Genomic DNA, 26,698 nt, shown 5'->3' on the forward strand with positions numbered 1-26,698 from the left:
TATTTGAATTGGATAAGAGTGAAATATGAGAAGATATATTTTATTAGATTTAAATTAAGATAAATCTTATATATTTGAAACGATTTTGATAAATGTAAATTTTGAAATTTTAAAATTTTTAAAAATTAAATAATTGATTTAATAAAATTATTTGAAAATATTTTACGTGTTAAAAATATATGTTATCTACCTAAACATTAACGTAAGTAAATCTCATCAGATTTTTATGTATGTTGTAATACAATATTATTTATGATTCCCATCTTATCATTGATTTTTGATGGTATAATCATGTACATACCTGACTATATATATTATCAAGGAAAACATTAGTTGCCTCTCTACCCTCTCCGCATTTTTATTCTATTATATATCCTTCATTGCTTATAATTGATGCTCCGAGCATCCAAACAAATAAAAAAATGAGATTATCTTTTCTTTGCTAAAACAATCAACGGAGAGAGTGGGAAGTGCAGGACTTGTGCTACCTCATCGCACTCCACTGTCAGAAACATTAGTCATAGCAATGCCCATGACTTATAGATAGCCATGCACTACAGATTGCACATCCTGTAACGATTGCATTTCGTCTATCATGTTTGAAGCGTTTTTCTCAGATTTCTTCTTTTGCAGTCTTACAATTCAGAGTTTGTTATTCAGTTTTTAGTTACAATAATATGATGAAGGAATTTGATAACAGGGGTTTGCTCATACAGATTCATAGTCAGCTTCATTTACATTTATGCATTACAGGGCATGTTTTCGTCTTTTCCTAAAATATTACAATTCTAGAGAGATCAAAAGTTCTGAGTATGCTATATGGTATATACATTACAACTAAATGATTTACGTACGTGGCACTGAATCAGCATATAAATGATTAAAGCTTACCAACAATCACTCAAGTTTCAATCAGATCTAATTTGCAAGCCTGTCACCAAATTCTTTACAATATACCTCAATCAAGCCACTGTTCTCTGCTATTTGGAGCTTGTCATTCAGCATGGTCTTGTATTGGACATCTCTGTCCTCTAAATTACGCATAAATTCGACCTGTGGATATTTAAAGAACCACTCTAATAATAATAATAGTAATAATAATAAACCAGTAATGCCAAACTCAGAGTTATGTTATTGAGTAAAACTTCATCAGAATTAGTTCAACATGAACACCAGTAACCAAGATCTTAAAGACCATGACAACAGCTCAAGCAGTTACCAAGAAAAAAATTCTCTCCGTGAGAGTCAGCATGGAAAAGGTAGAAAATTATCAAAGTTCAGTGCATATTAAACCCTAATTCCTTGCAATCATAAACACCTAACAAGTGATGATTCCATTAAAAAATAATAACCACCCCCTCCCTCCAACAGACAGACACACAAAAGGAAAAAAGCAGGCTAGAGGATAGCAGTATAGGAAAATGTTCTTACTACTTTGTGCTTTACCTGTTTTTGGAACAAATCAAATTCATCAGTACTTAGAGAACCATCACTGTTTGAATCAAGGAGCTGCATCATCTCCCGGGCATCTTCCCCGGATGCACCAAGCTCTTCCATAACTTCCATTAGTTCTTCAATGCTAATCTTACCATCACCATTCTTGTCAAGAAGGTGGAATACTTCATCCCTTTGACCAAACTCAAGGACTTTATGATTTGTGGATGAAAAATCTTTAAGCCGAAGTGCTGCAAGTTCAGCTGCTGCAATCATTATGGCCTTTAGTCTCTTTGCCTGAGAATAAACAAATAGCCAAATGCTTTAAACAAAAGTTAAAAGAAAAGAAAGCATTAGTCGTACTATTTCCAGGCTGAGTCACTAATGTAGAATTTAAGACTGATCTCAATCAAATAAGAGAGTGCGGACCTCTTCTGGACCTGTTAGGCCACCCTTGTACAATGAATGAGATGCAGTTCCACCTGTGGCCAACATCTCCATTTCAGTAGTGCGGATTTGTATTTCCATAAGTGGTCGAGTCATTCCATTGTCACTCACATCAACTGCCATATGTAAGCTCTTATAACCATTTGCTTTGGGCCTCGCAATATAGTCTTTTGTTCTATAAGGAATTTCTTTCCATAATGATTGAATGATTTCACGTGTCCTGTAGCATGCTCTTTTATCTACTTGTGACATGTCTATGCCAGACCTAGGATTCAATATGACTCGCAATCCTAGAACATCATTTACTTCTTCTGGCTTACGGCCATCTCTCAAGAGCTTCTTCATTGTGCTGTAACGGCTTTTATAGCGACCACTAACAGAGACATCATCAACCATGTCAGCTAAGATAGGATCGGCTTTTAAAGATTGGAGCAGCTGTTCCTTGTATATGTCAATTAGAGATTTATTTCCAGTCTCGTGGCTCCGTAGCCATGTATCGATGTACAGGTATGAATAAGGAAAGAGATAGTGAAAAGAGAGATCCTCAAGCTCTAGCGACAAGTAGTTGGTTCCCACAGCATGAGCTAAGGGGGCATATATCTTCAAAACCTGAAGAGAAAGCATTTGTTGTTGATATCTTGGGAGGTAATCAAGATGCCTCATCATATCAAGCTTGAGAGCAAGGTCCAAAATGAGAGCCCTGATGTCATAGTAAGCAAGGCAGAATTTTCTTAGGGCAGCAGCACTATCATCATCCAAAACTTCGACTTTGGAAGGGATATTCTTTAAGCGCAAGCTTTCATGCAAAAGATGGGCAGTACCAGTACCAATACGATCTCTGAGTTGATAGATGGAAACGGCACCAGCCTCCAGAACGTGGATGAGTAGCCCAGCTGAAATAACTTCCGCATCCATCTGCAATCAGTTTGCAAGTTGCAGGATTTACACTAAGCTTTTTGATTGGGGTACACTAAGCTTTTTGATTGGGGTAAATTGCCAGAAACCATTTTCAAGCGTTAAGAAGTGAAAAATATAGAGGACATATATAATGTAAATGCAACATGGTTAATTTTGCAAATTAAGCTGAAGATTTTGCATGTAACATGGCATATGAAAAGTGTTGTAGAGCTTCTTAATTAGAAAGAAAGCGTAGATTTTTTTTTTAATAGAACAGAAACATTTGTATTCGGTTAATGCCTTAGTATTTAGTTAGAGCGTTAGAGCAGAGGGAGTTCAAACCTCATTTCAGTCTGTCTCTCTCTCTCTCTCTCTCTATATATATATATATATATTTATGGAATTATCAAATGGAAGAATAGTAGTTGTAGTAAAGGAGCAACAAATTCCACAAAGAAATAGCATAGTTTATACATTTGATGCAAACCAATTGGCAATAGGTGAAGTGATATTATATTTAGGAGCCCAAATTATGCCTATTTAGATGTGAGATTTTTTTTTAATCTCTAATTCATAATTTCCTAACATGCAGAAACAACATATCTATCATTTGGTATGAAATCTCAGATGTAGAAACATCAGATCTATCATTTGGTATGTATTTCACGTGACCTAACATGCGGCGTGAGGAAGCATAACACACCTATAATGGAGGAGAAGCTAAGAAAACTAATACATCGTATGCTCTGATATCATCTTAAATTTTAGATGATAACCATCCTAAAAAGGCAATACAAAAATAAACTGCTGTTATATTTATGTGCCCATATTATCCCAATTTACCGTGCATTTTCTTTTATTTCTGATTGAATAGAGAGTGGGTACCTGGAGATGGGCGAGAAGGAGAGCTAGAGACAAGGCCTTAGAAAGAGGAGGGCGGCCATCCGGAGCGAGAGGCAAGGCCTGCAGGATGGGAATGGAGAGCTTGAGAGACTTGAAGAGCAAGCGAGAGGAGCTACTGGACAAGACGTTGATCTCCTGGGTAAGCTGGTTGAAGGCTCCCACTAGCTCCACCACCATCTTCCCACCCGTCTGCTCCAGCGCCGTCGCCATCACATTCGATGCCCCCGCTGATGCTCTGCACATGAATGCCCGATACTTCTGCTGCTTTGGGATACATGATGACGATGATGAGAGTGCTAACTGTTGGGACTTGGAGTAGCATTCTACCACCCTGAATTTGGGGATCGGCAACTCCATCGATCTTATCGCCACCATGCTTCAGCAGATTGGTTGATTATTGCATTATCCAATCAAAGAAAACTTTCAATTAAATTAAATTTACAGTATTTCTGTCTGTGTGTGGCTGATATTCATATTCATTCGTAATTGTAATGATTAACTAAGAAAGAATTACGTGGCTGAGCTGAGTAGAGCTAGTCGGTATTTGATAGTTTTGTCTGTTTACCACGTTAAACTGGACAATGGGAAATTTGAAAACTGGGCCGGACTCAACTGGATCCTAAATGGCCCACCAAAATATGTCTAAAGCTAAAACCCTAGGGCTAGGAGAAGCAAGCAAACAACCAAAGCCCTTTCCTTTGCTCAACTCTGTTCACATAGATACCCTACCTATTCTAACTTTGTAGAACTATTTAAAATTACTCTGTTCTCTATTCTTTCTCTCCGCTCCGACCTTTGCCCAATTTCCCAATAACCATCGTGGACTCCCTCTGCAACGGTGCAACCTTAATCTCTAGCTACTAATTAAGTCCATCGTTAGTTACGGTTTTCTTGGTTTGATTAACCATGTCGGCCTTTTTATCCAGAGGCTTCATTTCTCGTCTCCACCAGCACCTCGTCTCCCTATCGAGCCCATCTTCATCATCTGCAGCAGCCCCAACACCCTTCTCCTTCCATCTTTTAACTAGGACATTCTTCAGCTCCGATGCCTTGTTGGATGGCTCCCAGATCGTCCAACAACAACCGACACGCATCATCCAGGCCTCCCCCGCTATCATGACTCCAAACTCCAAGCGGACTGGGCTCATTGCCGTGAAATGTGGCATGTCTGCTCTTTGGGACAAGTGGGGTGCTAGGCTTCCCATTACCGTCCTCTGGGTTGATGACAATATCGTCTCTCAGGTCAAGACTTTTGAAAAGGAAGGAATCTTTTCCCTTCAGGTATTCTACTGCTTTTCTTTGCTTCATTATATCTATTCATGATACATTCTTTTTTTTTTTTTAATTATTCTGATTAACTTAATCATGCTCTTTTTACTACCGCAGCAACCGTCTATAAGTATGTTAATCAAATCATGACTGACATTTACTCAAGTGCTTAAATTTGTGGTGTTATTTAGATTGGCTGCGGCCACAAGAAGGCAAAACATTTGACAAAGCCTCAAGTGGGTCATTTCAGAGCTCAAGGTGTTCCCTTGAAGAGGAAATTGAAGGAGTTCCCTGTAACCGAAGATGCTCTTCTTCCTGTTGGTACAGCCATTGGTGTTCGCCATTTTGTTCCAGGGCAATATGTAGATGTTACTGGAATCTCTAGAGGGAAAGGTTTTCAGGTGATTTATTGTTTCCATCAATTTCTTCATGCTTTCAGTGATGAATTCATTTTTATAATTCTTTGTTAGCACCTAATGATGAAAATGATGAATTCATTTTCAGTTGTTTGTAGGACTAGCAGGTTTTCCATCCTTGAACTATTTGTTTGTATAGACTAATAGAGCTAGCATTTGTAGTTAGACTGCTTTGAAAACTATTTACTGCATGACGATTTTGAATTTTGATGGTGCAGAAAGAATTGCTAATTTTCTGATGTTAATTTATGCATTGAGCATGTGCATGCCAATTTTTCTCATTCTCTAAACTCTATCTAATCCTTGCACATGAGGTGTTTGTTGAGGAGTGGTATAAAAATATATAAAAACATGGAGCAAGTTTGTGGCTTATAATTCCTCTCTTTTCTAAGACATGATGAAGTTAGTATTCATTTGGGACTTAAACAATTAAATGTCTTATATTTCTTTTGCTTGCCCAGGGTGGAATGAAAAGATGGGGATTCAAAGGAATGCCTGCATCTCATGGTACATCATTAACACATCGCAGTATTGGCTCTACCGGGCAGAGGGATGCTCCTGGAAAGGTTGGCATGGCTATTTTTTATTTTCAAAGCGTTAAGCATATTGTGGAACACTTAATGATACTGGAAAATGTATGCATACGATATTTGATCATTAGTTTGATTTAATCTGCTTGGTCTTTCCTTATTTTGGTATATATAGAGAGCTGCTAGACCTTGGGCTACATAATAGGCAATAGCCTTGTACTTGAGCCTCCAGGGTGGAAGTCCCAAGTATTAACTGTTAAGATATCCTCTTTGGGGCATCTTCATGCTCTTTGTGCTTTAGAAGTTTAGTATTTTGTCTTGTTTATTGCATTGATGTGGTTGGATGATGAGATATATAGTTTTGATCTGGGAGAAATTCAATTATTGCTACTTCTCTCTCTCTCTATATATATATGTGTGTGTGTGTGTCCTTTGTCTTGTTAATGGGAATATTCTAACTGCTAGATGTGCCTGTGGATATTTTTTGAATATTATGTACAGTCAAGATGATAACTCCTGAAGCTTTAATGATACAAATATCTTGAATTCTAACAGACATTCTTTTTCACCATAGCAATTGCAAATAGAGCAACATTTTAGGTGTTTAAGCATGATAAGAATAAATGCAAAGAGAGTGGGATAAGTGATCAATTATTCCCTATTCATGTATGGATTCCTTGTTATAACTTAAGCTTTTGTATTTATGAAGGCCAATATTATATTGCTTCCTTGACAGACATGTTCATTTCATTTATTAGTCGCTGTAACATGATTTGTTTTTTACCTAAACATCTCTTTCCATTCTGAGGATCACTTGATAGACTCTTCGGTGATGCTTTTCACTGAAGCATTTTTTTTTTCTGAACTAATAACTTTATGGTTGGAAACAAATCATTGGGCCTAAATTACTGTCTTCCTTGCAGGATTCTTTCTTTGACCATGTTGTTTGTATGATTGATTCATTCTTAAAATGTGATTTGGTTCTGCATATTTCATTTTTTTTCGCACACCTATATTTCTATTCTAAGTATCACTTGATAGACATTTGCAGATGTTTGTGATTGAAGTCGTTAATTGTGGGGAAAAAATAGTTTTGCAAACTCTGTAGTTAATTACTTCTCAGTCCCATTTACGAAGTCATTGATCAATGGTGGGTAGCATGCAGGACTTCTTTTTAGAAGTTCAAATTGATGTTTTTGGCTTTATTGTGATTTTGTATGGAGCCAGGTCAAGCACGTGATAATATGGCCGGTTTAATTTTTGGTTTATTATTGGACAACAAATAAATTATGGCAGTCTTGTAACCATGTGATTATCAGTCTTTACAATGCGGAGTGCCCTTGAGTTATAATTGACAATCAGTTATTATTATGTAGGTATTTAAAGGAAAAAAAATGCCTGGGCGCATGGGTGGGAAGCAGAGAACAGTTAAAAATGTGTGTGTCTACAAGATAGATCCAGCAAGGAATTTGATGTGGGTGAAAGGCCAGGTATGGTTTTTCTTTCCTAATTTGGTTTTCTTATTTCAAGTGCTCAAGTTTTTTAATGGAAATCAGGAGGCTATAGCCTTTGCAAAAGGGTTGCAAGTTTCAAATGTTTGTCATAAAAAATAAGGACTAACATCGTCAGCTGTACTTTGTATATGCTTTGATGTTGTTTTCCTATTATTTGTTTGTTCAGAAGTGATTGCAAAGGATGGGAACAAATTACATTGAATCAGTAGTTTTAACATCTAATCTGCATTCTGTTTAGTTTTTATCAACAGTATCATTTAGAGAGCTCTTATTCTTTACAGGTCCCAGGTGCCACAGGAAACTTCGTTTTTATAAAGGATGCTGTTTACAACAAACCTGATGTTTCACTGCTTCCATTCCCAACTCATTTTGCCACAGAAGAGGAGGCAACTGATTTAGAACCTCTCGTTGCTGATCTTGGGAATGTAGATCCATTTATGGTAGCAGATTAATCATTATTGGGTTGAATTTGATGTATGAATTTTGAAGTAATTGACCATTGATTTTTCTGTGGGAATTTAGATATGGTTTGCTGCTTTTGCATATTATTTATTTATCATCCAAGAAGATATTTTGTTTTGACATGATAATGTAAGAGAAAAGAATAATAATTGAATGGGGTGAAATCATCTATGAGAAGCATTGTTAATTGTTATTGATCCAACTGAGCTGGTTATGGCTAGGAAATGGGTTTGTTCAAAATGTCAAAGTCAAATGGGTTTGTATTTTGCAATGTTATCATCCCCTAAATTTTGGTGAAGACCAGGAAATGGAAGAAAATGAATACGTTTTACTGGTACTAGTTCTAGCAGTAGTCGTAGTATTATAATTGCCGTAACTTACAGGATTTATATTTATTATGAGTAGTAGTGGATAAAGTAATATTAAAGACACTCATCTACAAATTTATTAGGAAAACCAACCCACCCAAAACTCAAACAACGCAGCAGCAGCAAACCCACCCAAAACTCTTGGGCCTCTCCCAAAATGCAGTGAATTCTTTTCTTTTCCTTCATACCCATTCGGTCTTGGCCCTTTCTTTCCATGCCAAGTAATTCTAAAAATTTGTACACCACTATTATTAAAAGACTACCCACCCAGCCCCCGCTCAGTGTAGAAATAGAATAGTGGTAAATAAAATAGTGTAATTAAAAACATTCACGCAGTTTCGGTAAGGTGTACGCCACCGAAACCAAAACCAAAACCAAAGAAGTTCACTACTTCACTGCAGAAATAAACTAATCAAACTTTGAGCCCACACTCTAAAATCCTTGCACTCTCTTTTCACATCAGTTTCCCCTGGGAACAAGGAAGGCCGGAGCCGCACGCTCTCTTCTATCTGCACTTTTCACTTTTGCAATTCTATTTTATTGTTCGCCCTAAAACCTAAAATTCACCGTTAAGCTGCAAAGCAAACATGAAGCGGGATCAGCAGTCAGAATGCGGGGCCTGCGGTGCTCCAGAGCGGTTGCTCCTCCACAACCTCCGTCACAGAGCCAGTTACCGACGTCTCTGCACGAACTGTGTCCTGAAGAACCACCAGGGCTTATTCTGTCCCATCTGCCTTGAAGTTTTCAACGAGTCCCCTCCTTCTCACCAGCGCCTCATCTGCCTCAAATGCCCCTCCATTTCTCACCTCTCCTGCTCCTCCTCTTCCTCCCAAGCCTCCTTCACCTGCCCCCCTTGCTCCAACCCTAATTTCTCCTTCTTCAATGTCACCCCTAACACCTCCAATAAGAAACCTAAGTCAACGCCTGATCATCAGGGAGGATCTAACGACCATGACCCCAACCTGATGAAGAGGGTTATTGACAAGGAGGCTGCTAAGGCTCTTCTTGCTGCTGCTAAGATTGCGGCTGCCTCCATGACCAAAGCAGCGGCCGTTGCTAGAGTGGAGGCTGAGCGGAGGGTCAAGGAGGCTACTTTGACAAAGAAAAGGGCCAAAGAGGCTCTCGAGAGACTCGCCTTCTTGGCCCGTAAGGACAAAGACTTGAAATCGTCCCATACCCAAATCCAAAGTTGATGCTGCTGCTTCTGCTGCTATTGCTGACCCCAAAACCAACGCCTTGTCTCTTCCATCTCCTCTTCCTGAAAATGGAAATAATGGTTTGTATTCTGTTTCTCCTGCCAATGCTCGCATTCCAATTCCCAAGTTGCGGCGTCAACACAGCGCTCATGGTATGCCTAATCGATCATTGAGCATTCCCATAATCTCCATTAATTGTTTGCTTTTGTTGGGTTACTTTGTTTTCCTTTACCTTCTGTAGTTCCGTTCATGGATTTGTAGAGATGATTTAGGAAGGTAATAGCCTGTTTTTTCTGTACTCAGCTTTTTGTTTTTATTCTTATGTGGCTTTCTGTATTGCCCTGTATGTATTTTCATTAAGGCCATTGTTTCTCTTCATTTTCTTCTTTGCCTTATTGCTTTTTTGTTCTTTCTTTAAATTCACCTTAAACCCTTCTTATGCCAAAGCCAAACTCTCTGGACACCATGCTCTACTTTTTGTTTTAGCAAATCAAGCTTATCTGGTCATTTGGATTATTTAACAAGTAGTTAAACGCTGAAATAACACCTGACCTGATTACAGCAAAAGTGTCAAACTTCTTACCCTAAACACTTGATGCAAATGCATCATGATAGCACATAAGGGCTTATCTCTCACTTTAGTTATTATCATGCTATATTGTCAGACGGAAGCAGGCATTGCTTTCCACTGCGTAAGTGTTATAAACCTTTACTGGATGGATCTTTGATTGTTAACTTACCATCATAGTAAATCTTTTTAAATATTGTAAAGGGCTCGTTATCGTTTTGCAACCTTTGTTACAAAGGCATCTACTTCTAAATCAAAACATTTATAATTATCCTTTTCCTAGGTTTGCTTCTGTTGCTTGTGCTTCTATGTTTACCTGTATGGATTGGAGGTTTGTTTCTGTTTCTTGTTTATCTACGTATATACCTATATGCATTGGAGGTTTGTTTCTGTTGCTTGTTCGTCTATGTTTACCTATATGCACTGGAGAATAGAGGGAGAGAGGGAGAGTTTTGCGATAATCTAACCTTTCGGTAAAGGTAAAAGTGAAATGACGGTGAATATTAGGAAGTAAAAATATTTTGGGATTGTAGCGATCGGCTGGAGAGAATGGAAGTCAAAGCCCTTCCTTGCGCAGAATATCCCCAACATCAGCTGTCAAACTCACATCAACATCATGGGCCTGGTTGGTAGAAAACTTGCTATTACGTTGGTTAAGCTTCAAAGTAGAAAAATAGTTATGAATTTTGATCATAAGATCTCTTCCATTTTCACTTCTTTTCAGTCTTTCCACCAAGCAAAGCTCAAGAGATTAATCATTTCTCGAATCGAAGCTAAAACCATAAAACCAATCAATCAGTAAACTAAAGCCAATTAAAATGATGAAAACAAACACATAATCGATAAGAAAGCAACCGAAACGGATAACGAGTAAATCAAAGTAATAAAAGAGCGTATCTTGAACTGAAAAAACGACGAGAAAACAAGTTTTTGACCCAAGGAAGAAGAAACGGGATCCAAGGAAAGCAAAACAAAGTAAGGAAGAAAGAAGGGTGCTTTTGAACTTTTAGCTTGTTATGTAGGGGTATGGGGGGCATCCGTGCTCTAGCTACTAATTAAGCAGGAATTTGATTGGTTTTTGTCTATTCAAGATTTTGAACAAGTTCAGCTGATTTCAGTTTGATTTTGGGCAAAAATTACATTAAATGTGCAGTATTTTGGTTTTTCAGCCGTAGCGAGATGCAGTAACTGTTCAGAGTATGATGAACTTCCCAGTTGTTTTGGCAAATGCCTCGGATCTTTGATGGCTAGATTTTATCTCTTTATTTTTATTTTTTGAATGAATTTCTGCTTGAAAAGTGAACATTTGCTTTGTATGGTAAGCCGTGACTAGAACATATAACATAAATATACAAAAAAAAACGGCATATTACATCTAGATGAGTGAGCCTATGCAATGTCTGGAGGGGTGACAAACAACGGGCCAATGGCCTACCTCTCGCCCTCTCTGCATGACTTTATTTTTTGTTTGGATTGAGGTTAACATTCGATGATCATGTGCGAAGAGCCAAAGAGTTAACTCTTTACAGTTTACTGCCGGAAGCCAAGGAAGAAAGGCGCACCAGAGCCTGCCAACCACGTCTGTCCCTGGAGAAATGGACCAGCTGTGAATAGGAGAGCTTCATTTCTGTTCGTTATTACCTTGTATCCCTTCCATTTGACTCTTCCATTAGTTGCAGCACCTGGACCTCGGTTTGCATACTCAGCATAATACAGTGTATCGAGTGCAAAGTTCCCTTCCCATTCAAGCCACCCTGCTGGGTGAATCAAATCCCCGATTGTTGATTCCATGATAACAGTCCTTGAATATTCCTTCCATGGCCTACCCAAATAAGAGGGAACCTTGAATCTCACCGGGAAAAGTGCCTGTTCTGGGACAATGTGGCAGTTCTGGATAACCAAACCAGTGGTTTCTTGTTGGAATTTACGCCCATGAGCTGTCACGAGGTTTTGTTGGTTGTCCATGGGCTTCCTGACAATGAGTTTAGAGTTTTGGATGATTGTACTAGAGTCGCCAAAAATGAAGTCAACAGTGCCAGATATGACGCAATTCCTGTAGAATTGTCGATGGGCTTGAACATAGAGGGTGTCTTGGTACCCATCCATCCTGCAGTTGTAAAAGACTGCACGATCTGATATGACTCGGAGAGCCACAGCCTGGTGTCCTTCAGGTCCAGCAGTGTTCTGGAATCCCATCGCCTTTGCAATGAATCCATCTCCAATAGCAGCTGAAACTCAGATCCAAAACATCATAAACATGGCAACTCCTTTTGCTTTGTGTTGACTGTTAAGTAATTACTAAAATTTGTTGTACACAATCAATCTTTTTTATATTTAGACTATGTGGTATTTCATTTCCAGGATTGATCATAGTATAAAGAACCTATAAAGATTTCTATCCAAGTTAAAACTAAAAGTACTTTTCTCTAGTTCAATTCGTTATTCAGCAATATATATATATATATATATATTATATCTGTTATAGCAAGGGCTAATCTATGTACAATTAATAGAGGATAAATGGTTTTTGGAGCTAAAAGATTCAATGAATGGAAAACGAAAAGCTGATTGGCTGAAGGAAAAGGAAGGAATATGTAAGTACTTACAAAAAGAGGCAGTATCGGTGGTGGTGTAACCGCCACGGTTGCTTCTTTTTCCGGTCACCATCGTTTTCCGCGGGCCATCCCCATACATGAAAACGTTAACTTGATTCTTGTCGACTATAATATACTCATCGTAAATCCCAGCCTTAACATAGATAACGTATCTTCCCTGCAGGTTCTTTGGATATGCTTTAAGGGCATCACCAATGGTTTTGTATTGGCCACTACCATCCTTAGCCACTACGGCATTAGGCGTCAACTGAGCATTGTTTTGGCTTCCCAATAGCTTCCTGTCAGAAGAGGAAACCCACGAAGGGTATTTTTTATCATCAGGATTAGATTCATCCATCAGTTGCCGATTGCTTTCACCACCAAAGTTCAACGACGTCAAATTGAAAGCAGTTAAAATCTGTGAAATGGAATTGACAATGGCCAAGGCATTACTGGTTAGCTGAGAGGCATTTAGAAAACCGTCTGACAATTGCTGCCGTAGTTGAGGCTGAGGGACCTGATCCACGCACGACTCTTGGAATGATATCACAGCGTTTAGCCAGTTCTTGATCTCAGCCTCTCTTTCCTGCATGTTATGCAATTCGCTATCGCCTACCATTGAAAGGGAGGCTTGTAGCTCGTCGATAGCATATTGCAACAAGTCGTCGCAATCATCTTTGGCCATTTTTATAGTTTTATCACTCACAGCATCCCCAAATATCGATCCTGTTTTGTTGAAGGCTGCTTGCAGCTCCTGGAGGGTGACGTGAATGGCTGCTTGAATAAAGTCTTTTGGGACTGCACTCTCGTTGTTGGCCAGTGCACCGAGGCTATCAACGCAAGCCTGCTTGAAATCGGTTGGGGCGCAAATCGCTGCAACAGACTTGGAAGTAGTGGACAAGACATCTTTTTCACTGTCAGAGCTGTTTTTGTGGGCTACACTAGCTATAAGACCAATGCATACGCCTACGACAAGGATAATGGAGACTCCCCCAACAACAACTCCTTTCATTTTGGTTAATTTTGATGAATGTTGTAATTACCCACCCGGCAATGGGAAGAAACAGAGACTTGGTTTCCTGGAGTATTGGAAGTGCATGCAAAGGCCATCAATTGGAGTTATATAGGGGAATGGAAGGCTTCCAAAGTTCGAGTTTAGGGGCAGTTGGTCTTGGTCCTATGGCTTGGATAAAGAGTTGAATATGCAAGGAAGCGGAATCAAAGGGACTCCAGCAGTTGTCCGAAATCAATTCCCCACTGATCAAATATTCATGGCTGTTTACTATTTACGGCAATATATATGTGAGGATATAAAAAAAAGTAATCTGTATTTAAAAATAAAAAGGATTATCAATATTTCAAAAAAAAAGTTAAAATATAAAATCTAATTCAATTAACTCGTGCATTTACCCTAAAAAATAACATATAATAAATTTAAAGTTTAAATCCAATTAGATGTAACTCTTTTTCTTATTTCAAATTTTGACCTTTGTAAAAACAAAAAATTATCAATATCATTACTCAATTGTAATATAAATTGAGTGTGTTACTAATTGTTTGACATTTTTTATTTACAATTCTCAACATATACATGTCTGTAAGTCGACATGCATGCTACTTATTATTATTATTTTTTTTGGCCGAATGATGTTACAAATTTATTTTTCGTTTCTGGATAAATAAGATTTAAAAGGAATAATGTTATTTCTTTGTCCCAACTTTTTATTTTAACAACATACATACGTAAAACAAACCAACCTGTTTGATCCGTTAATAAAATTAAAAGGCACTTGAAGTTGAAGAGAAGCCCAAAACCGTTTGTTGTGTTTATGGCCCGTTTGGCTATACCCACTCCTTTTTTAAGGTTAAGATTAAGGCCTAAAGGGTAAAAAGTAAGGCTGAGCCGAAAAAATTTAGATAAAATTTTTGGAAAAAATCTGTCCAAGATGAACCACAACTGACTTCTTCTTGCTCCTCGCCTCTGTTCTCCAAACGTGGACCTTGAGACTTTCAGTTTGAGACTGACATATAATAAATAATATTATTACAGAAATAGAGATGGTTGGTGGTGTGAACCGTGAAATATCAAAGAAGATTATTAAGTGATGATAGTTGCTTTAAAGGAAATTTTTTGCGAGTGTCAAATGCAAATGCAGCAATAATTTAGGTTTTTAGATATGAGCTCATTCCATTGCCAGCTCCTTCAAGCCATTCCACTCTCTTGTGCTGCCTCATCAAAGCCACCCTATTCACCCCTTGAAGTCCTGGAAACATGCTCCTCCATGGCCCACCTCAAGCAACATCATGGCCAATTCATCAAACTCGGCCTCTCCGCTGACAATGATGCCATGGGCCGCCTCATCAAGTTTTGTGCCGTTTCTGAAAACGGAGATTTCGACTATGCCCTGCACATGTTCGATATATTACCTCAGCCTGATGCTTTCATTTACAATATCCTCTTGAGAGGCTACTTGCAACGCCAAGAACCTTCCCGCTGCATCCTTCTCTACTTGCAAATGTTGCATGACTCTGTTTTTCCTAATAAATTCACCTTCCCTTCTCTTATAAGAGCTTGTTCTATTGATAATGCCGTTGAAGAAGGCACCCAAATCCATGCCCTCGTCTTCAAACTCGGGTTTGCTGCAGATGGGTTTTGTCTAAATAGTTTGATTCATATGTATGTAAATTTTCGGGCTTTAGAAAATGCTAGGAGAGTCTTCGACAAGATGCCTAGAAGAAATGTTGTTTCTTGGACCACTTTGATAAGTGGGTATGCCCAATTGGGTCTTGTTGACGGGGCTTTTGAGATTTTTGAGCTGATGCCGGATAGAAATTCCGTTTCTTGGAACGTCATGATTGCTGCTTATGTGCAGAGCAACCGCTTCCACGAGGCTTTTGCTTTGTTTAATAGGATGAAGGCTGAGAAGGTGATGCTGGATAAGTTCGTGGCAGCTAGTATGTTGTCAGCATGTACAGGTTTAGGAGCTCTTAAGCAAGGCAAATGGATACATGGTTATATACAAAACAGTGGGATTGAACTCGACGCAAAACTTGCTACAACTATTATCGATATGTACTGCAAATGCGGGTGCTTGGAGAAAGCTTATGAAACCTTTAAAGGTCTGACTTCTAAGGGGATTTCTTCATGGAATTGCATGATTGGGGGCTTTGGAATGCATGGAAAGGGAGAGGCTGCCATTGCACTTTTCAAGGAAATGGAGAAGGAGGGAGTGACTCCCGATAACATCACCTTTGTGAATATCCTTAGTGCATGTGCTCATTCAAGGTTGGTTGAGGAGGGCCGCTATTACTTCCTTTACATGAATGAAGTTCATGGAATTGAACACAGAATGGAGCATTACGGATGCATGATTGATTTGCTGGGAAGAGCTGGATTACTAGATGAAGCAAAAAAATTAATTGATGAGATGCCCATGAGCCCTGACGTAAGTGTACTAGGTGCTCTTTTTGGGGCTTGTAGGATCCATGGAAATATTGAGTTGGGAGAGCAGATAGGAAAGAGAGTAATTGAACTGGAGCCAGAGAATAGTGGACGCTATGTGTTGTTGGGTAATCTATATGCCACTGCCGGAAGATGGGAAGATGTGGGTAATGTGAGGAGAATGATGAATGACAGAGGAGTGAAGAAGGTTCCTGGCTTCTCTGTCATTGAATTGGAAGGTGTTGTTAATGAATTTATTGCTGGAGGAAGGGCGCACCCCGAAACTAAAGAGATATATGCCAAAGTTGATGAGATGCTGGAATGTATAAGATCAGTTGGGTGTGTTCCGGACAGTACTGAAGGAGTAATGCATGATGTTGATGAGGAGGAGAGGGAGAATCCTTCATACTATCACAGTGAGAAGCTTGCCATTGCCTTGGGGTTGTTGAAGACTAAACGAGGGGAAACATTTCGCATCACAAAAAATCTTAGAGTTTGTAAAGGCTGTCACCATGCTAGCAAGCTTATCTCAAAGGTTTTTGATCGTGAAATAATTGTTAGGGACAGGAATCGGTTTCACCATTTCAAAGATGGAGAGTGTTCCTGTAAAGATTTCTGGTAGTACAGGGTGGTGAAGTTAGATTTGATTTGAGCAAGACTTTTTTTTGGTCTTTAACAACAACTTTCTTCTAGTTCTCCATCATCTTTCATCTGGGATTAACAGTTATCTATCAACCTAATGCTTTTTATGAGTAGTTTAATTGAAGTAATGAAATGTTAATGAATATCAAACACCTATCTCACCTCCTAATATCAGAATTCAGAAGACGCATGATAACATTCATTTTATTTGATTTGTTAGCTTCAAAAATGTAATCTAATCTACTAGTAAAATTTTTTAAGCTAACAAAACAAATGAAAATGAATGTTATCATATGTCATTTGAGCTCGAGGTGGGACAAAGTGTTTGATATCCATTACCATTACATTACTTCAATCAATCTACTTATTATTATTTGTAAAATTATTGGAAATGGTTACTTACTACTACAAACAAAAGTCATAGTAATATTGGGATTCTTTTTTTTTTTTTAATTAAAATTTACAATTTAAATCTCATTTCATACTAGGAATACAAAAGATACATTGTTAATTCTTCGTACCAACGTCTTACTAAAACAAATATTTTTAAAAAGTAGACACATTAAAAAATGCTTAGCTAAAATAAATAAATCCGTCCATCGGAGTTGGTACATAGCTCGAGTTTCTCTGAAAAAAAAAAAAAAAAAACTCAAGTGAACTCGGTTCAAAATTGATCGGACCGAATTCCTTTTATTTATTTTTTTATTTTAATTTTTTTGGGAGTGCGTAGTTTGCGATAGTCAAATATTTTGTTTACACACATAATAGAGCAGACAGACAATGGTTCTTTATTTCTCTCTCTTGGTTACAGTTCCACGCTTCGTTTGTTCCTTTTCTCGTTAGTCATACTATCCTTTTCTTTCTTTTTTGGGTCTTTGTAACCCTAAAAATATTTCCTTTTTTTTTTAAATAAAGAGAGTTTGTAAAAAAAAAAAAAAAACTGAAAAAATCGAGCGTCAAGGAGTGAGTGGGTATGGTAGAATTTTGTGAAGCGGTTGCATGAGGAGAAGAGAAGTACGTTTGGGGAATTGAAATTGAAGAATCTGCGGACGACATGGCCACCACGGAGTTGCAGATGAACCCTCAGTTGGAGCAGATCCATGGTGAAATTCGCGATAATTTTCGTGCTCTTTCGTATGTCTACGAAACTTTACCTAACTTAGTAAACATTGTTTAGGCAATCAAAACAACCAACCAAAGCACTTTGTTTTGCTACTTGCATTTAGGTTGGGTCTACCACCTCTGCTCAGCTGAACTCAGTCTTTCACACTAATGTTTCTTAATTCCAAATTATGCATCCCATGAAAGCCTATCACATGTAACTTGAAGTTCTAACACCTTCAAAAGATACAAGGTTTCAACTTTGTTGTTTAGGGTTGTCCTTCCAGCGTTAAATTTGATAAATGTTGTAAAACTATGATGAATTGCTTTCAGAAATGGCTTCCAGAGGCTGGATAAGATCAAAGATTCCAATAGGCAAAGCAAACAGCTGGAAGAGCTCACTGCCAAGATGAGGGAATGCAAAAGGTCTGCCATTTCTTTTGTATTTTTCACATAAAGTTAAGAGTAAATGACATATTTGATTCTTCTTATTTATACATTCTTATATCTTAACTTCAATGAGTTGTTAAAGATTAATCAAGGAGTTTGATCGTGAAATTAAAGATGAGGAAAGCAGAAATCCTCCTGAAGTGAATAAGCAACTCAATGATGAGAAGCAGTCTATGGCAAGTTCTTTTTTGAACCTTACTTTTCTTGACTATTGGCAATAAAAGGCATATGCATGATAGAGTGGTTTTAGTAGCATCATCAAATGCTTTTCAGGATCACATCTTAAAATGTATAAATTTGGGGAAGTAGAATGCCTTTGGTGGGTGGAGGGGGATGAAACAGGTAGTCGCAGTAGTTTATTGGTGGAAGAATTATCACCCTTAATATATTTTCTTTATGGCTTCTAATCTAAGTTTTCTTTTTACCTTACTTTTGCAGATCAAAGAACTGAATTCCTATGTGGCATTTAGGAAAACGTAAGTTTGCCTATTTTAAAGGCAATAGTGGTGAAGTTTAAGTTTTGCCTTCTGAAGTTCAATTTTTCATTTAGAATAGTGCCAGTTGAGTTGTGAAGTTTGGAGAATAGCTTAGTCTGAAAATTGCCACTCCTAATGTAGGATGAAACCATTTTTGAGTCGTAGAATTTAGCCAGTAAATTTCTATGAGATTGGCTTTTTTGATGTAATTTTCATGGCTTTGTTTGTGTATAACTGCAGATACATGAATACCCATGGTAACAAGAAAATTGAACTCTTTGATATGGGAGCTGGAGTCAGTGACCCTACAGCAGATGATAATGTTAAAGTGGCATCGTGTAAGACCTACTTCTTTTGTCCTTCCATTGAGTTTTGATCTATATAGCATATTTACTTGGGATCGAAGACTCTTAGTTATGAAAGTGTTGGGTATGCTTTTGTCACCTTCTCTTGGGGTTTTTTTAATTTGAAATATGTAAATACATTCTAATACCAAGTATCTTGTATCAATTATAGTTATGCTGATTTAGTTGATTTTGGATTTTATCATGCCATATGGATTGTTAATCAACTCCTGTCTAGAAATTGGGATGTGAAGTCTTCTTAGAATGTTGGATGGTAGACTCATAAGTTTGTGAACAATGCTACTAAGCATTCATGACTTTGGATGCTACACCATAATCAATCTAATCCATGATGTTGACCAAAATGAGGAAGCTATAACGACAGAATCTCAACATAGAGCTTATCTGTGCTTTTTGATCCCATGATATTGACGGAAATGATGAAGCTATAACAACAGAATCTCAACATAGAGCTTATCTGTACTTTTGGATAAAATTATCTTAGTACTGCATGGCTTGCTCCACAGCAATGTCAAATCAAGAGCTTGTTGATCATGGGATGAAAACAATGGATGAGACTGATCAGGCCATTGAACGCACAAAAAAGGTAAACAGCTTTCTGTACAATTGTGCATGCTTCAGCTTAATTGTTTCGGTGTTTTTTTTCTTTTTTTTGGTGTTTTCATTACTTTGAGGTTAATAGGTTGTTGAACAAACAGTTGAAGTAGGAACTCAAACTGCTGTTACCCTAAAGGGTCAAGTAAGTCGGATTAAGTGGTCTTTGATTTTTTTTTTTTTTTCTTTTCAAGTTGTGTTGCATATACTGATAGAAAGTTATACAGACTGAACAAATGGGCCGTATTGTAAATGAGCTGGATACAATTCAGTTCTCAATTAAAAAGGCATCCCAGCTGGTGAAGGAGATTGGTAGGCAGGTTAGTTGATTGTTAACATTCTAAAGGCAACTTTTGTTCCATTTGACTATTTTTCTGCCATATTTACAAATCTTTCTTCTCCCTCCAGGTGGCCACTGATAAATGCATCATGCTATTTCTATTTCTTATCGTTTGCGGTGTTATAGCTATCATAGTTGTGAAGGTATTCTTTTCGCTTATTGATTTCAACTTTTGTAGCCTGTTAAAGTTACTGACTTATTGCTGTGGAAGTTGTGAGGCATGTTTGGTGTATAATTTGAAAATGAAGCTTTTGAAAAACAAAATATTTGTGGGTACTTGACCTCCAGGGTTGTTTGTCATAAACACATTCAACTGCACTACCATCTCTTTTGTGGTATGGCAGGATAGAAGCTTTCAATTTGAGAAATGTTTGTCAAAACAGGCTATGATTAATTATTTGGAGTAAACCTAAGCAATTCAGTAATTGTGTTCTTTTAAGTACAAAAAGAGTAGATTCACATGCATTCTAACAATGCTTTAGATTTACATGCATTCTTAGCAATGCTTGTCATAGAACTGTGCAAAATTTCCATCTTGTAATTGCAACGTGGAAAATTTCAGATTGTCAATCCAAACAACAAAGATATCAGAGATATTCCTGGATTGGCACCTCCAGCACCTTCAAGGAGATTGTTATATCTAAGGGACCTGCAATAAAGAGTTGGTCAATTCAATCAAGGCAGAGGTTTCCACGTATGCTCTAGTGGATGAGAGTGGGAATTTTCGAAAGGTACTGTTTGTTTGAGGGATGTATCGATTTTTTTCTCTCTCCAATTTTTATCATGGATTTCTTGCCTGAGGGTTGTCTTTGTAAATCATGTTGGAGCAGTTATTGAATTATTTGGAATGAGATGCCCTGCTTCTTTCGATGAAACTTTTGAATATGTTGTGGTGTTAGAAATAACAAACTCAACTCTGATGTGAATTCCACATGTACAGCCCTTCGAGGGGGATGTATTCTGTTTTTAAAATATGCATGTATGAATTTCCATCTCATAACTTAGAAGGCATGCAATCTTTGGTATCCCAACCAGAAGTGTTAACCATGCAGGTAATTTATATGCCTTGCCTCTCCCTTTCTTTTTCCTTTTTTCTTCTCATCTTGGAATTTTAATCATGTAGGCATAAGCATACTTTTTTATTTTTTATTTTAAACAAAAAGAGTACATATTACTATTAACTTCGTGAACGTAATAATAATAATAATAATAATAATAACACTGCCACCATTTGCGAATTCAAAAAGAGTTATATCAATGTCAGTAAGCGGAGGTCAAAGAATGCAATTCTATCCAAATAAGCATCAGCTGCTATATTACCGTAAGCTCATCTCGTCACCCATTTACGCAAATCTCTGAGTGATAATCTTGCATGCATGATACAAAAATCAAAGTAATTACGATAAAATCGCTCTTTGCTTTTAAGTGTGTAATAGATCAATCTCTTCCTAAAGAACTATCTCCCTTTAAATTAGAAGGGTGGGTCCGTGTCAACTGGCTCCGTTTTGCATTTCCTTTTCTGTCCAAATGGTATGCTCTCCATCATTCACCGTTGTGCACTAGAGCCTTCATAACTCATGCAGTATGGTTGCTGAGTTGTGAACGTCCGATATGCGATAGCCTTGATGAAAGTAGAGGCGCCTCTTCATCATTCAATTCCGAGCCATTGAAGTTCCCTCCACCGCTTCCTCCATTGGTATCACTGGTGCTAATGGGGGTGAATATGTCTGATGACTTCTTCTCCAACTTCCAATCCTGTGTTAAAAAGACACGAGATCATGAATGCTACAAGACACATTATCTCTTTCTAACCTTATAAAGTGTGACTTAATATTTATGATTATTCTAGAACTTGGACATCATCTCAATATTGGATCTGCATTTTATTTTACTTTGCAAGTTTGTTTACTAGTTATAGTATTATCTTTCATTAAAATAGGTAAAAATTTTCAGATACAAAGTTCTACTCCCAAGCAATAAAACAATATGTTGACAAGGTCTTGATATCAAGGATTTTTTAAGAAGACTAACCTTTGTGAGTCTCTCTGGAATACTATCTGTAGGTAGCTGAGAAGCACGACCATCCTTAACCTTTATGTAATTATACATGACAACACCACAGAGAGCTGGATAGAGAACAAAAAGAGTTTGTATTAAATTAATTTCTCAAAAAAGAAACAAGAGAAAAAAAAGACCAATGTAATGGCATGATACTGAGTGAAGTACCGATTGCATAACCAATTATATTGAGCCCGGTTATAGTAGACTCTGGAAAAACAACGGTGGAAAGGGCAATCAGTATCCAGTCTTTTAGAACACCAGCCACCCTGATGGTGACAGCTCCAGTTCTTCCAATTACTAAGAATATGGACACGTTCAGAGCCAGAGCACAAAGGGCATTGGAGAAGAAGATCCAAAAATTGAACTGTATCTGTGAAACTGCCATCCCAGGCTTCTCCAGTAAACACCAAGGCACAAAAAGAAATACAAAACTGAAAAAAAATAGACAAAAAAAAGATCATATGTTGTCCCATTGTTGTCTAGCAGTACAATAAAACATCAGTTAAGCAATATATTGTACATATATCCAACGTTAAAGATTATATACTAGGGATGCCACTCATATGATAAAACCGGTTTCCTCAAAGAAGTACAAGTTGCAGGCGCTAAAAATAAAAATAGAAACAAAAGAAAGGGGGTATACTTATAATACTTTACCTGCATGGTGCAATGTAGTATAAGCTGGTAATCGGATTTAGAGTCAAGCCCTTCTTTTGCAGGAGGACTTGAGTTAAGACCAGCCTAAGAGCTTCTGCAAAGATGCCCGTAACCTGATAAACTGTGCCAACTATATTAAAATGAATTTCCCCATACGAGGAAATGACAACTCCGACGCTGACCAGCACCATGTTTAAGAACACATCGCACCTTGGTTTGTCAGTCCCACACATAACACCCATGGAAAATGTTGCCACTGGCACTGTAACACAAAACCACCAATAGTCAGTCATTGGAATTAGAGATTGATTTCATGCAATGATATCAAATGATGCACTTTGTTTCCACATACTTAGAGCTTTAAGCATCTGGATAAAAGCCACAGATATATGCAAATAGGCAGTGTTACCAAACCTGTATCAACAACAGGAAAAAACGATGTTTAGAACATGCAAACAATATCTACAAAGGGAAGAAATATAAAACAAAGCAGTCAAAATTTTGTACAGCAAGAAACAACAAGCTCTATATCCTAAGCAATTTGCAGTCTATAGCAGAAACCTTTAGGAGACTCAATAAAATAAAGGTGTAAGTGTAAAACTAATCATCTAGGTTTATTGGATTCAAATTTAACTTCTAATTTTAACAAATCAATGTCAACCTAACTACTTCGGATGCAGAAACTTTTTAACATATTGTAGGAAAGACAAGCACAGATCCATTCTGGAACAATAACACACCAAAAACAACAAAAACATTCTGAAACATCACAAAGGAAGGGTCGGTGCACTATGATTCAAGCTACTTACTGCATGACCAATACAGAGTAACAAGTTAATCAGTAATGATGAGAAAGGTTTTCAAGCAGCATGCTTGTGCTTGTGACGGACAGAAATGACTAATTACACAGGAGAAATCATACCATCTTAATTAGGAAAATACTACATCACACACCAAACAAGTTCAGATATAAGACAGTTAAGTGCTTACCAAAGACTTGATGCAAAGAAGGCACTTATGGGTATTACACATGTTGCATATCTGCAACACCAAGGAAATTTGTTTAAGAGAAGATGGATACTGTAGCAATTCAATAATTGAAAATAATCATGGCAATTTCAGATAAAGAAATGCGCTTACATTTCAAATGTCATTTTGACAGGAGCTACAACCTGCATGTTGAGATCGAGGGAGAAGAAAATGTATTACCAAGTAAGCACAACAATGGAAAATGAACCTTGCAAAGAAATATGATGATAGTGCTCTCAATTTTAGATTTTGCTTATGTAGTAACATACACACTGAAAAAAAAAGGGCCTATTTAGTCCAATTCCAATACTTTGAGAAGCTACTATCTCAAAGAAAAGAGGATAATGTCATCAACAACAATATTTAGTTTCTGATTGTGGCAAACTTCTCATTCCTATAGTTATTTGCATATAATGGTGAGATTGGAAATGATGGAGTCTGTTGTTCTGCATTCACCAGTTTAGTATGAAGAAATTCCTTAGTATACTTAGCAATATCGGGGAGAAGGAAGAATAGATGAAGGGGGGAAATGAATATAGTTGCATGTCATACCTTGAAGACACGGATAAGAAAAAACGCAATGAGACCCGAGAATGCCATGTGAATCATTGTCAGCGTTATAGGAAATGGAAAATTGAAGTATTTGGGAGACAGAACCCACTGCAATAAAATGAAGATCGCAAATTACGTAGATGAATGGTTCCCTCCGAAAATGAAACACAAAATTCATAGTTTGCTTTACTTGCAGCTCAATCATCTTTTAATAAAGCAGCTTTATTTACACGATATTATTGAAACCATTCCCAAAAAAAAAAAAAAAAGGAAAGCAAAATGCAGAATGTCAAAGTAATTGACATACAATGAAAAGGAAAGGAAGCAAAAGATAGAAAAAAGATGGTACCTTGTTGTACAATATAACTCCGGAAGAAAGCAAAACGTAAATCAATAGGTAGAGATAGGTCAGTACAAGTGGCTTGTTTATCATTTTCGCTCCTTCCCTTTCCTTTCCTTTCACCAAATACAAAATTCTTAAAAAAAAATAAATTATAAACAGCTTAACAGTTGAGTGTCCAGCGAACCATCCATCGTCTTAAGTTGTCAACACAGGAAAAAAATACAAAATTTTTTTCTCAAAAAAGATATAGTACTTACTAGTTTGTCGGGTGTAATAAATCAGAAAGCAGTGAAATTATCTGAATTAGTAGTGGGATAGTATTACCTGAAAATGAAAATTATATATATATAAAGTAAAAAAAAAAAAGAAAGAAAAGATTAAATTTTAACCTAATTTAGCAAACAACAAGATATATATGAAAAAAAAAAAAGATGCAATTTGAAAGAAAAGGAAAATGCGGAGGCAGAGATCCGTTTCAGAGAGAGAGAGAGAAAGAGAGTTACCGGCAGATGCATCGGCTGCAAATCTGAAAGAGGTAAATTGGGCAGATCAGAGGTTATGGAAAGACGGAGGTGGAGAAGAGAAAACAAGGATTGAATTAATGGAAATGGAGATGGAGATGAGAGAAGAGTATTACTGGAGAATTTACTAGTAATTGAATTCTATTGTAATCGTAATTGTTATTTAAATACATATATACAAAATATATTACCATACAAAGGAAGAAAATAGTCGAGGCAGAGGATTGGGTTTGGGTTTGGGTTTGGGTCGGCCTAACACCAAACTACGTAGATGGCAGAGCCAGCCTCGACTCGTCTCACAATCACACACAAACACACACATTAATGGTAATCGGTCGTCCAATTCTGAAATAAAATTGCGTAGTACCAAGTACTAACTTCAGATAAATCATGGAAACTCTTTTTTTTTTTTTAATTATTTTCACTACACATTTATTTATGGATAAGTAGCACTACATTTTAAGTATAAAAAACTATGAAACACTAGTGAGTACACATATGAAAGAGAAATAATATTTTTATTAAGGTTAATTTGTGTTTTAAGCATTAACTAGAAATTACATGTACTTATTATTAAAATTGTCCAAAAAAAATCATTAATATTAGTTAGCAACAAAAAAAAAAAAAAACAAAGTACTTTAAACCATGCATGAATTTGACAAAAATAGATTTTGTACATGTATAAGAACCAGGAAGAGGTGAGAGGAAAGAGGAAATTATAAGGAAGAAAGGACTACCGTTCCTATTTATTATTTCTATCTTATATATATATATATATATATATATATATAGATATCCCAGTATTTCATATGTATACGTTTAGGGTTTCCTTTTTGGTGTTGTAAACTAAAGAAAAAAAATGAAGCTTCAACCATGATTGCAATTGGTTAGTAGGAATCATAGGCAGGCAAGAAACATTGTTGGCGGCTAACTACGAAGAAACCCACCAGAACAAGATAGGAATCTGTTTTTAGAGTAGAGCGTTTCAACTTCGTCCCCTCAGGTTTACTCTGGCCTAAAAAAAAAGAAGATTCCTGTTTACTTAATTACACTAATAATTGGACTGTGCCATTTGTTGGTTCCATTAATAATTGGGATCAAATCGTTGCTGCTAGCATATAATCCAATACATCACTTTCGCATATTCAGACAACTATTTAGATTATTTCAGACCAGGTCTTGTGTGTAATTTGCACTAATACCAAACTTGGGTTCCATTTCCATACATTCACTCTATACAAATGCTCGGGATGATGCATGGTCCATTTGCCAAGGTGCAGGCGGGAGATGAACATTAATAACACTTTTTTTATATTATACTACAATTACCTATAAAATGCAAGACAATGTCTGATGTTGACTTTTGTTTTGGAATAAAAACCATTTCATTTGATTATTTATACAAACACCAAACACCGACACAAAACCTGTGGCTGTCGCTATTTATTTTTTAATGTTTAATGCTTTCATGCTTTGCTTTGTTGCTTCAGTTATTTCTTTTTTCTTTTTGTTTCTTGTGTAATTAAT

At 37.1% G+C, this 26,698-nt stretch overlaps 6 protein-coding genes and 1 pseudogene across 9 annotated transcripts; 4 read left to right on the forward strand and 3 right to left on the reverse strand.

Annotated features, from left to right (window-relative positions):
- Positions 1-703: 703 nt before the first annotated feature.
- On the reverse strand, positions 704-4,216 carry CRSH (Ca2+-activated RelA/spot-like protein). Its single transcript, XM_022866040.2, has 4 exons — positions 3,664-4,216; positions 1,864-2,796; positions 1,447-1,731; positions 704-1,053 (listed from the first exon to the last, which is right to left on the reverse strand). The coding sequence occupies exons 1-4, from the start codon at positions 4,054-4,056 to the stop codon at positions 919-921; spliced, it is 1,746 nt and encodes a 581-aa protein (XP_022721775.1). The 5' UTR covers positions 4,057-4,216; the 3' UTR covers positions 704-918.
- Positions 3,757-8,074, forward strand: RPL3P (ribosomal protein L3 plastid). The gene is made up of 5 exons (XM_022866042.2): positions 3,757-4,962; positions 5,142-5,351; positions 5,828-5,932; positions 7,273-7,386; positions 7,692-8,074. The coding sequence occupies exons 1-5, from the start codon at positions 4,588-4,590 to the stop codon at positions 7,860-7,862; spliced, it is 975 nt and encodes a 324-aa protein (XP_022721777.1). The 5' UTR covers positions 3,757-4,587; the 3' UTR covers positions 7,863-8,074.
- Positions 8,075-8,689: 615 nt separating this feature from the next.
- LOC111279152 (PHD finger family protein) lies at positions 8,690-9,814 on the forward strand. The gene is given in 2 exon segments (XM_022866044.2): positions 8,690-9,411; positions 9,413-9,814. Coding segments are annotated over 2 exon segments (849 nt in total). The 5' UTR covers positions 8,690-8,827; the 3' UTR covers positions 9,678-9,814.
- Positions 9,815-11,293: 1,479 nt separating this feature from the next.
- On the reverse strand, positions 11,294-13,721 carry LOC111279150 (pectinesterase-like). Its single transcript, XM_022866041.2, has 2 exons — positions 12,611-13,721; positions 11,294-12,232 (listed from the first exon to the last, which is right to left on the reverse strand). Exons 1-2 carry the CDS (start codon positions 13,608-13,610, stop codon positions 11,535-11,537), a joined length of 1,698 nt encoding a protein of 565 aa, XP_022721776.1. The 5' UTR covers positions 13,611-13,721; the 3' UTR covers positions 11,294-11,534.
- A 777-nt stretch (positions 13,722-14,498) lies between these two features.
- Positions 14,499-17,306, forward strand: LOC111279678 (pentatricopeptide repeat-containing protein At5g66520 pseudogene; annotated as a pseudogene). Its single transcript, XR_016334550.1, has one exon. The product of XR_016334550.1 is annotated as a pentatricopeptide repeat-containing protein At5g66520 pseudogene (transcript).
- Positions 17,307-17,424: 118 nt separating this feature from the next.
- Positions 17,425-20,883, forward strand: NPSN13 (Putative plant snare 13). The gene is made up of 10 exons (XM_022866219.2): positions 17,425-17,816; positions 18,117-18,209; positions 18,316-18,409; positions 18,672-18,709; positions 18,950-19,047; positions 19,581-19,660; positions 19,757-19,813; positions 19,896-19,988; positions 20,077-20,151; positions 20,571-20,883. Exons 1-10 carry the CDS (start codon positions 17,737-17,739, stop codon positions 20,664-20,666), a joined length of 804 nt encoding a protein of 267 aa, XP_022721954.2. The 5' UTR covers positions 17,425-17,736; the 3' UTR covers positions 20,667-20,883.
- Positions 20,884-21,185: 302 nt separating this feature from the next.
- LOC111279243 (Nucleotide-sugar transporter family protein) lies at positions 21,186-25,491 on the reverse strand. 3 transcript variants are annotated; one of them, XM_022866215.2, is made up of 11 exons: positions 25,154-25,491; positions 24,908-24,974; positions 24,657-24,758; positions 24,308-24,415; positions 23,867-23,898; positions 23,717-23,767; positions 23,079-23,140; positions 22,727-22,988; positions 22,235-22,500; positions 22,040-22,134; positions 21,186-21,763 (listed from the first exon to the last, which is right to left on the reverse strand). In XM_022866215.2, the coding sequence occupies exons 3-11, from the start codon at positions 24,738-24,740 to the stop codon at positions 21,584-21,586; spliced, it is 1,140 nt and encodes a 379-aa protein (XP_022721950.1). In that variant the 5' UTR covers positions 24,741-24,758; positions 24,908-24,974; positions 25,154-25,491; the 3' UTR covers positions 21,186-21,583. The 3 variants fall into 3 exon arrangements, with proteins under 3 accessions (XP_022721950.1, XP_022721952.1, XP_022721951.1); XM_022866217.2 differs by having other exon boundaries at positions 24,657-24,763; positions 25,154-25,464; XM_022866216.2 differs by having other exon boundaries at positions 24,657-24,783; positions 25,154-25,350.
- Between the last annotated feature and the right edge of the window lie 1,207 nt (positions 25,492-26,698).

The sequence above is a fragment of the Durio zibethinus genome, chromosome 27 (assembly GCF_047325235.1).
Source record: "Durio zibethinus cultivar Kanyao isolate XHJ-2024 chromosome 27, ASM4732523v1, whole genome shotgun sequence".
Taxonomy (NCBI): Eukaryota; Viridiplantae; Streptophyta; class Magnoliopsida; order Malvales; family Malvaceae; genus Durio; species Durio zibethinus.

Excerpts from the sequence above, each read along its gene's own strand:
- NPSN13 (XM_022866219.2), top strand. The coding sequence starts at position 17,737 with ATGGCCACCACGGAGTTGCAGATGAACCCTCAGTTGGAGCAGATCCAT. Across the intron at positions 19,048-19,580 it reads TAATGTTAAAGTGGCATCGT|CAATGTCAAATCAAGAGCTT; the intron begins GTAAGACCTACT and ends CTTGCTCCACAG. Across the intron at positions 19,989-20,076 it reads TGAAGGAGATTGGTAGGCAG|GTGGCCACTGATAAATGCAT; the intron begins GTTAGTTGATTG and ends TTCTCCCTCCAG.
- LOC111279150 (XM_022866041.2), bottom strand. The coding sequence starts at position 13,610 with ATGAAAGGAGTTGTTGTTGGGGGAGTCTCCATTATCCTTGTCGTAGGC. Across the intron at positions 12,233-12,610 it reads CACCGATACTGCCTCTTTTT|CTGCTATTGGAGATGGATTC; the intron begins GTAAGTACTTAC and ends TCTGAGTTTCAG.
- LOC111279243 (XM_022866215.2), bottom strand. The coding sequence starts at position 24,740 with ATGATAAACAAGCCACTTGTACTGACCTATCTCTACCTATTGATTTAC. Across the intron at positions 22,989-23,078 it reads CCAGATGCTTAAAGCTCTAA|TGCCAGTGGCAACATTTTCC; the intron begins GTATGTGGAAAC and ends TTTGTGTTACAG. Across the intron at positions 22,135-22,234 it reads TATAATTGGTTATGCAATCG|CTCTCTGTGGTGTTGTCATG; the intron begins GTACTTCACTCA and ends TTCTCTATCCAG.
- CRSH (XM_022866040.2), bottom strand. The coding sequence starts at position 4,056 with ATGGTGGCGATAAGATCGATGGAGTTGCCGATCCCCAAATTCAGGGTG. Across the intron at positions 1,732-1,863 it reads GCCTAACAGGTCCAGAAGAG|GCAAAGAGACTAAAGGCCAT; the intron begins GTCCGCACTCTC and ends GTTTATTCTCAG. Across the intron at positions 1,054-1,446 it reads TTGATTTGTTCCAAAAACAG|GTCGAATTTATGCGTAATTT; the intron begins GTAAAGCACAAA and ends AAATATCCACAG.
- RPL3P (XM_022866042.2), top strand. The coding sequence starts at position 4,588 with ATGTCGGCCTTTTTATCCAGAGGCTTCATTTCTCGTCTCCACCAGCAC. Across the intron at positions 4,963-5,141 it reads AAGGAATCTTTTCCCTTCAG|ATTGGCTGCGGCCACAAGAA; the intron begins GTATTCTACTGC and ends GGTGTTATTTAG. Across the intron at positions 5,352-5,827 it reads CTAGAGGGAAAGGTTTTCAG|GGTGGAATGAAAAGATGGGG; the intron begins GTGATTTATTGT and ends TTGCTTGCCCAG.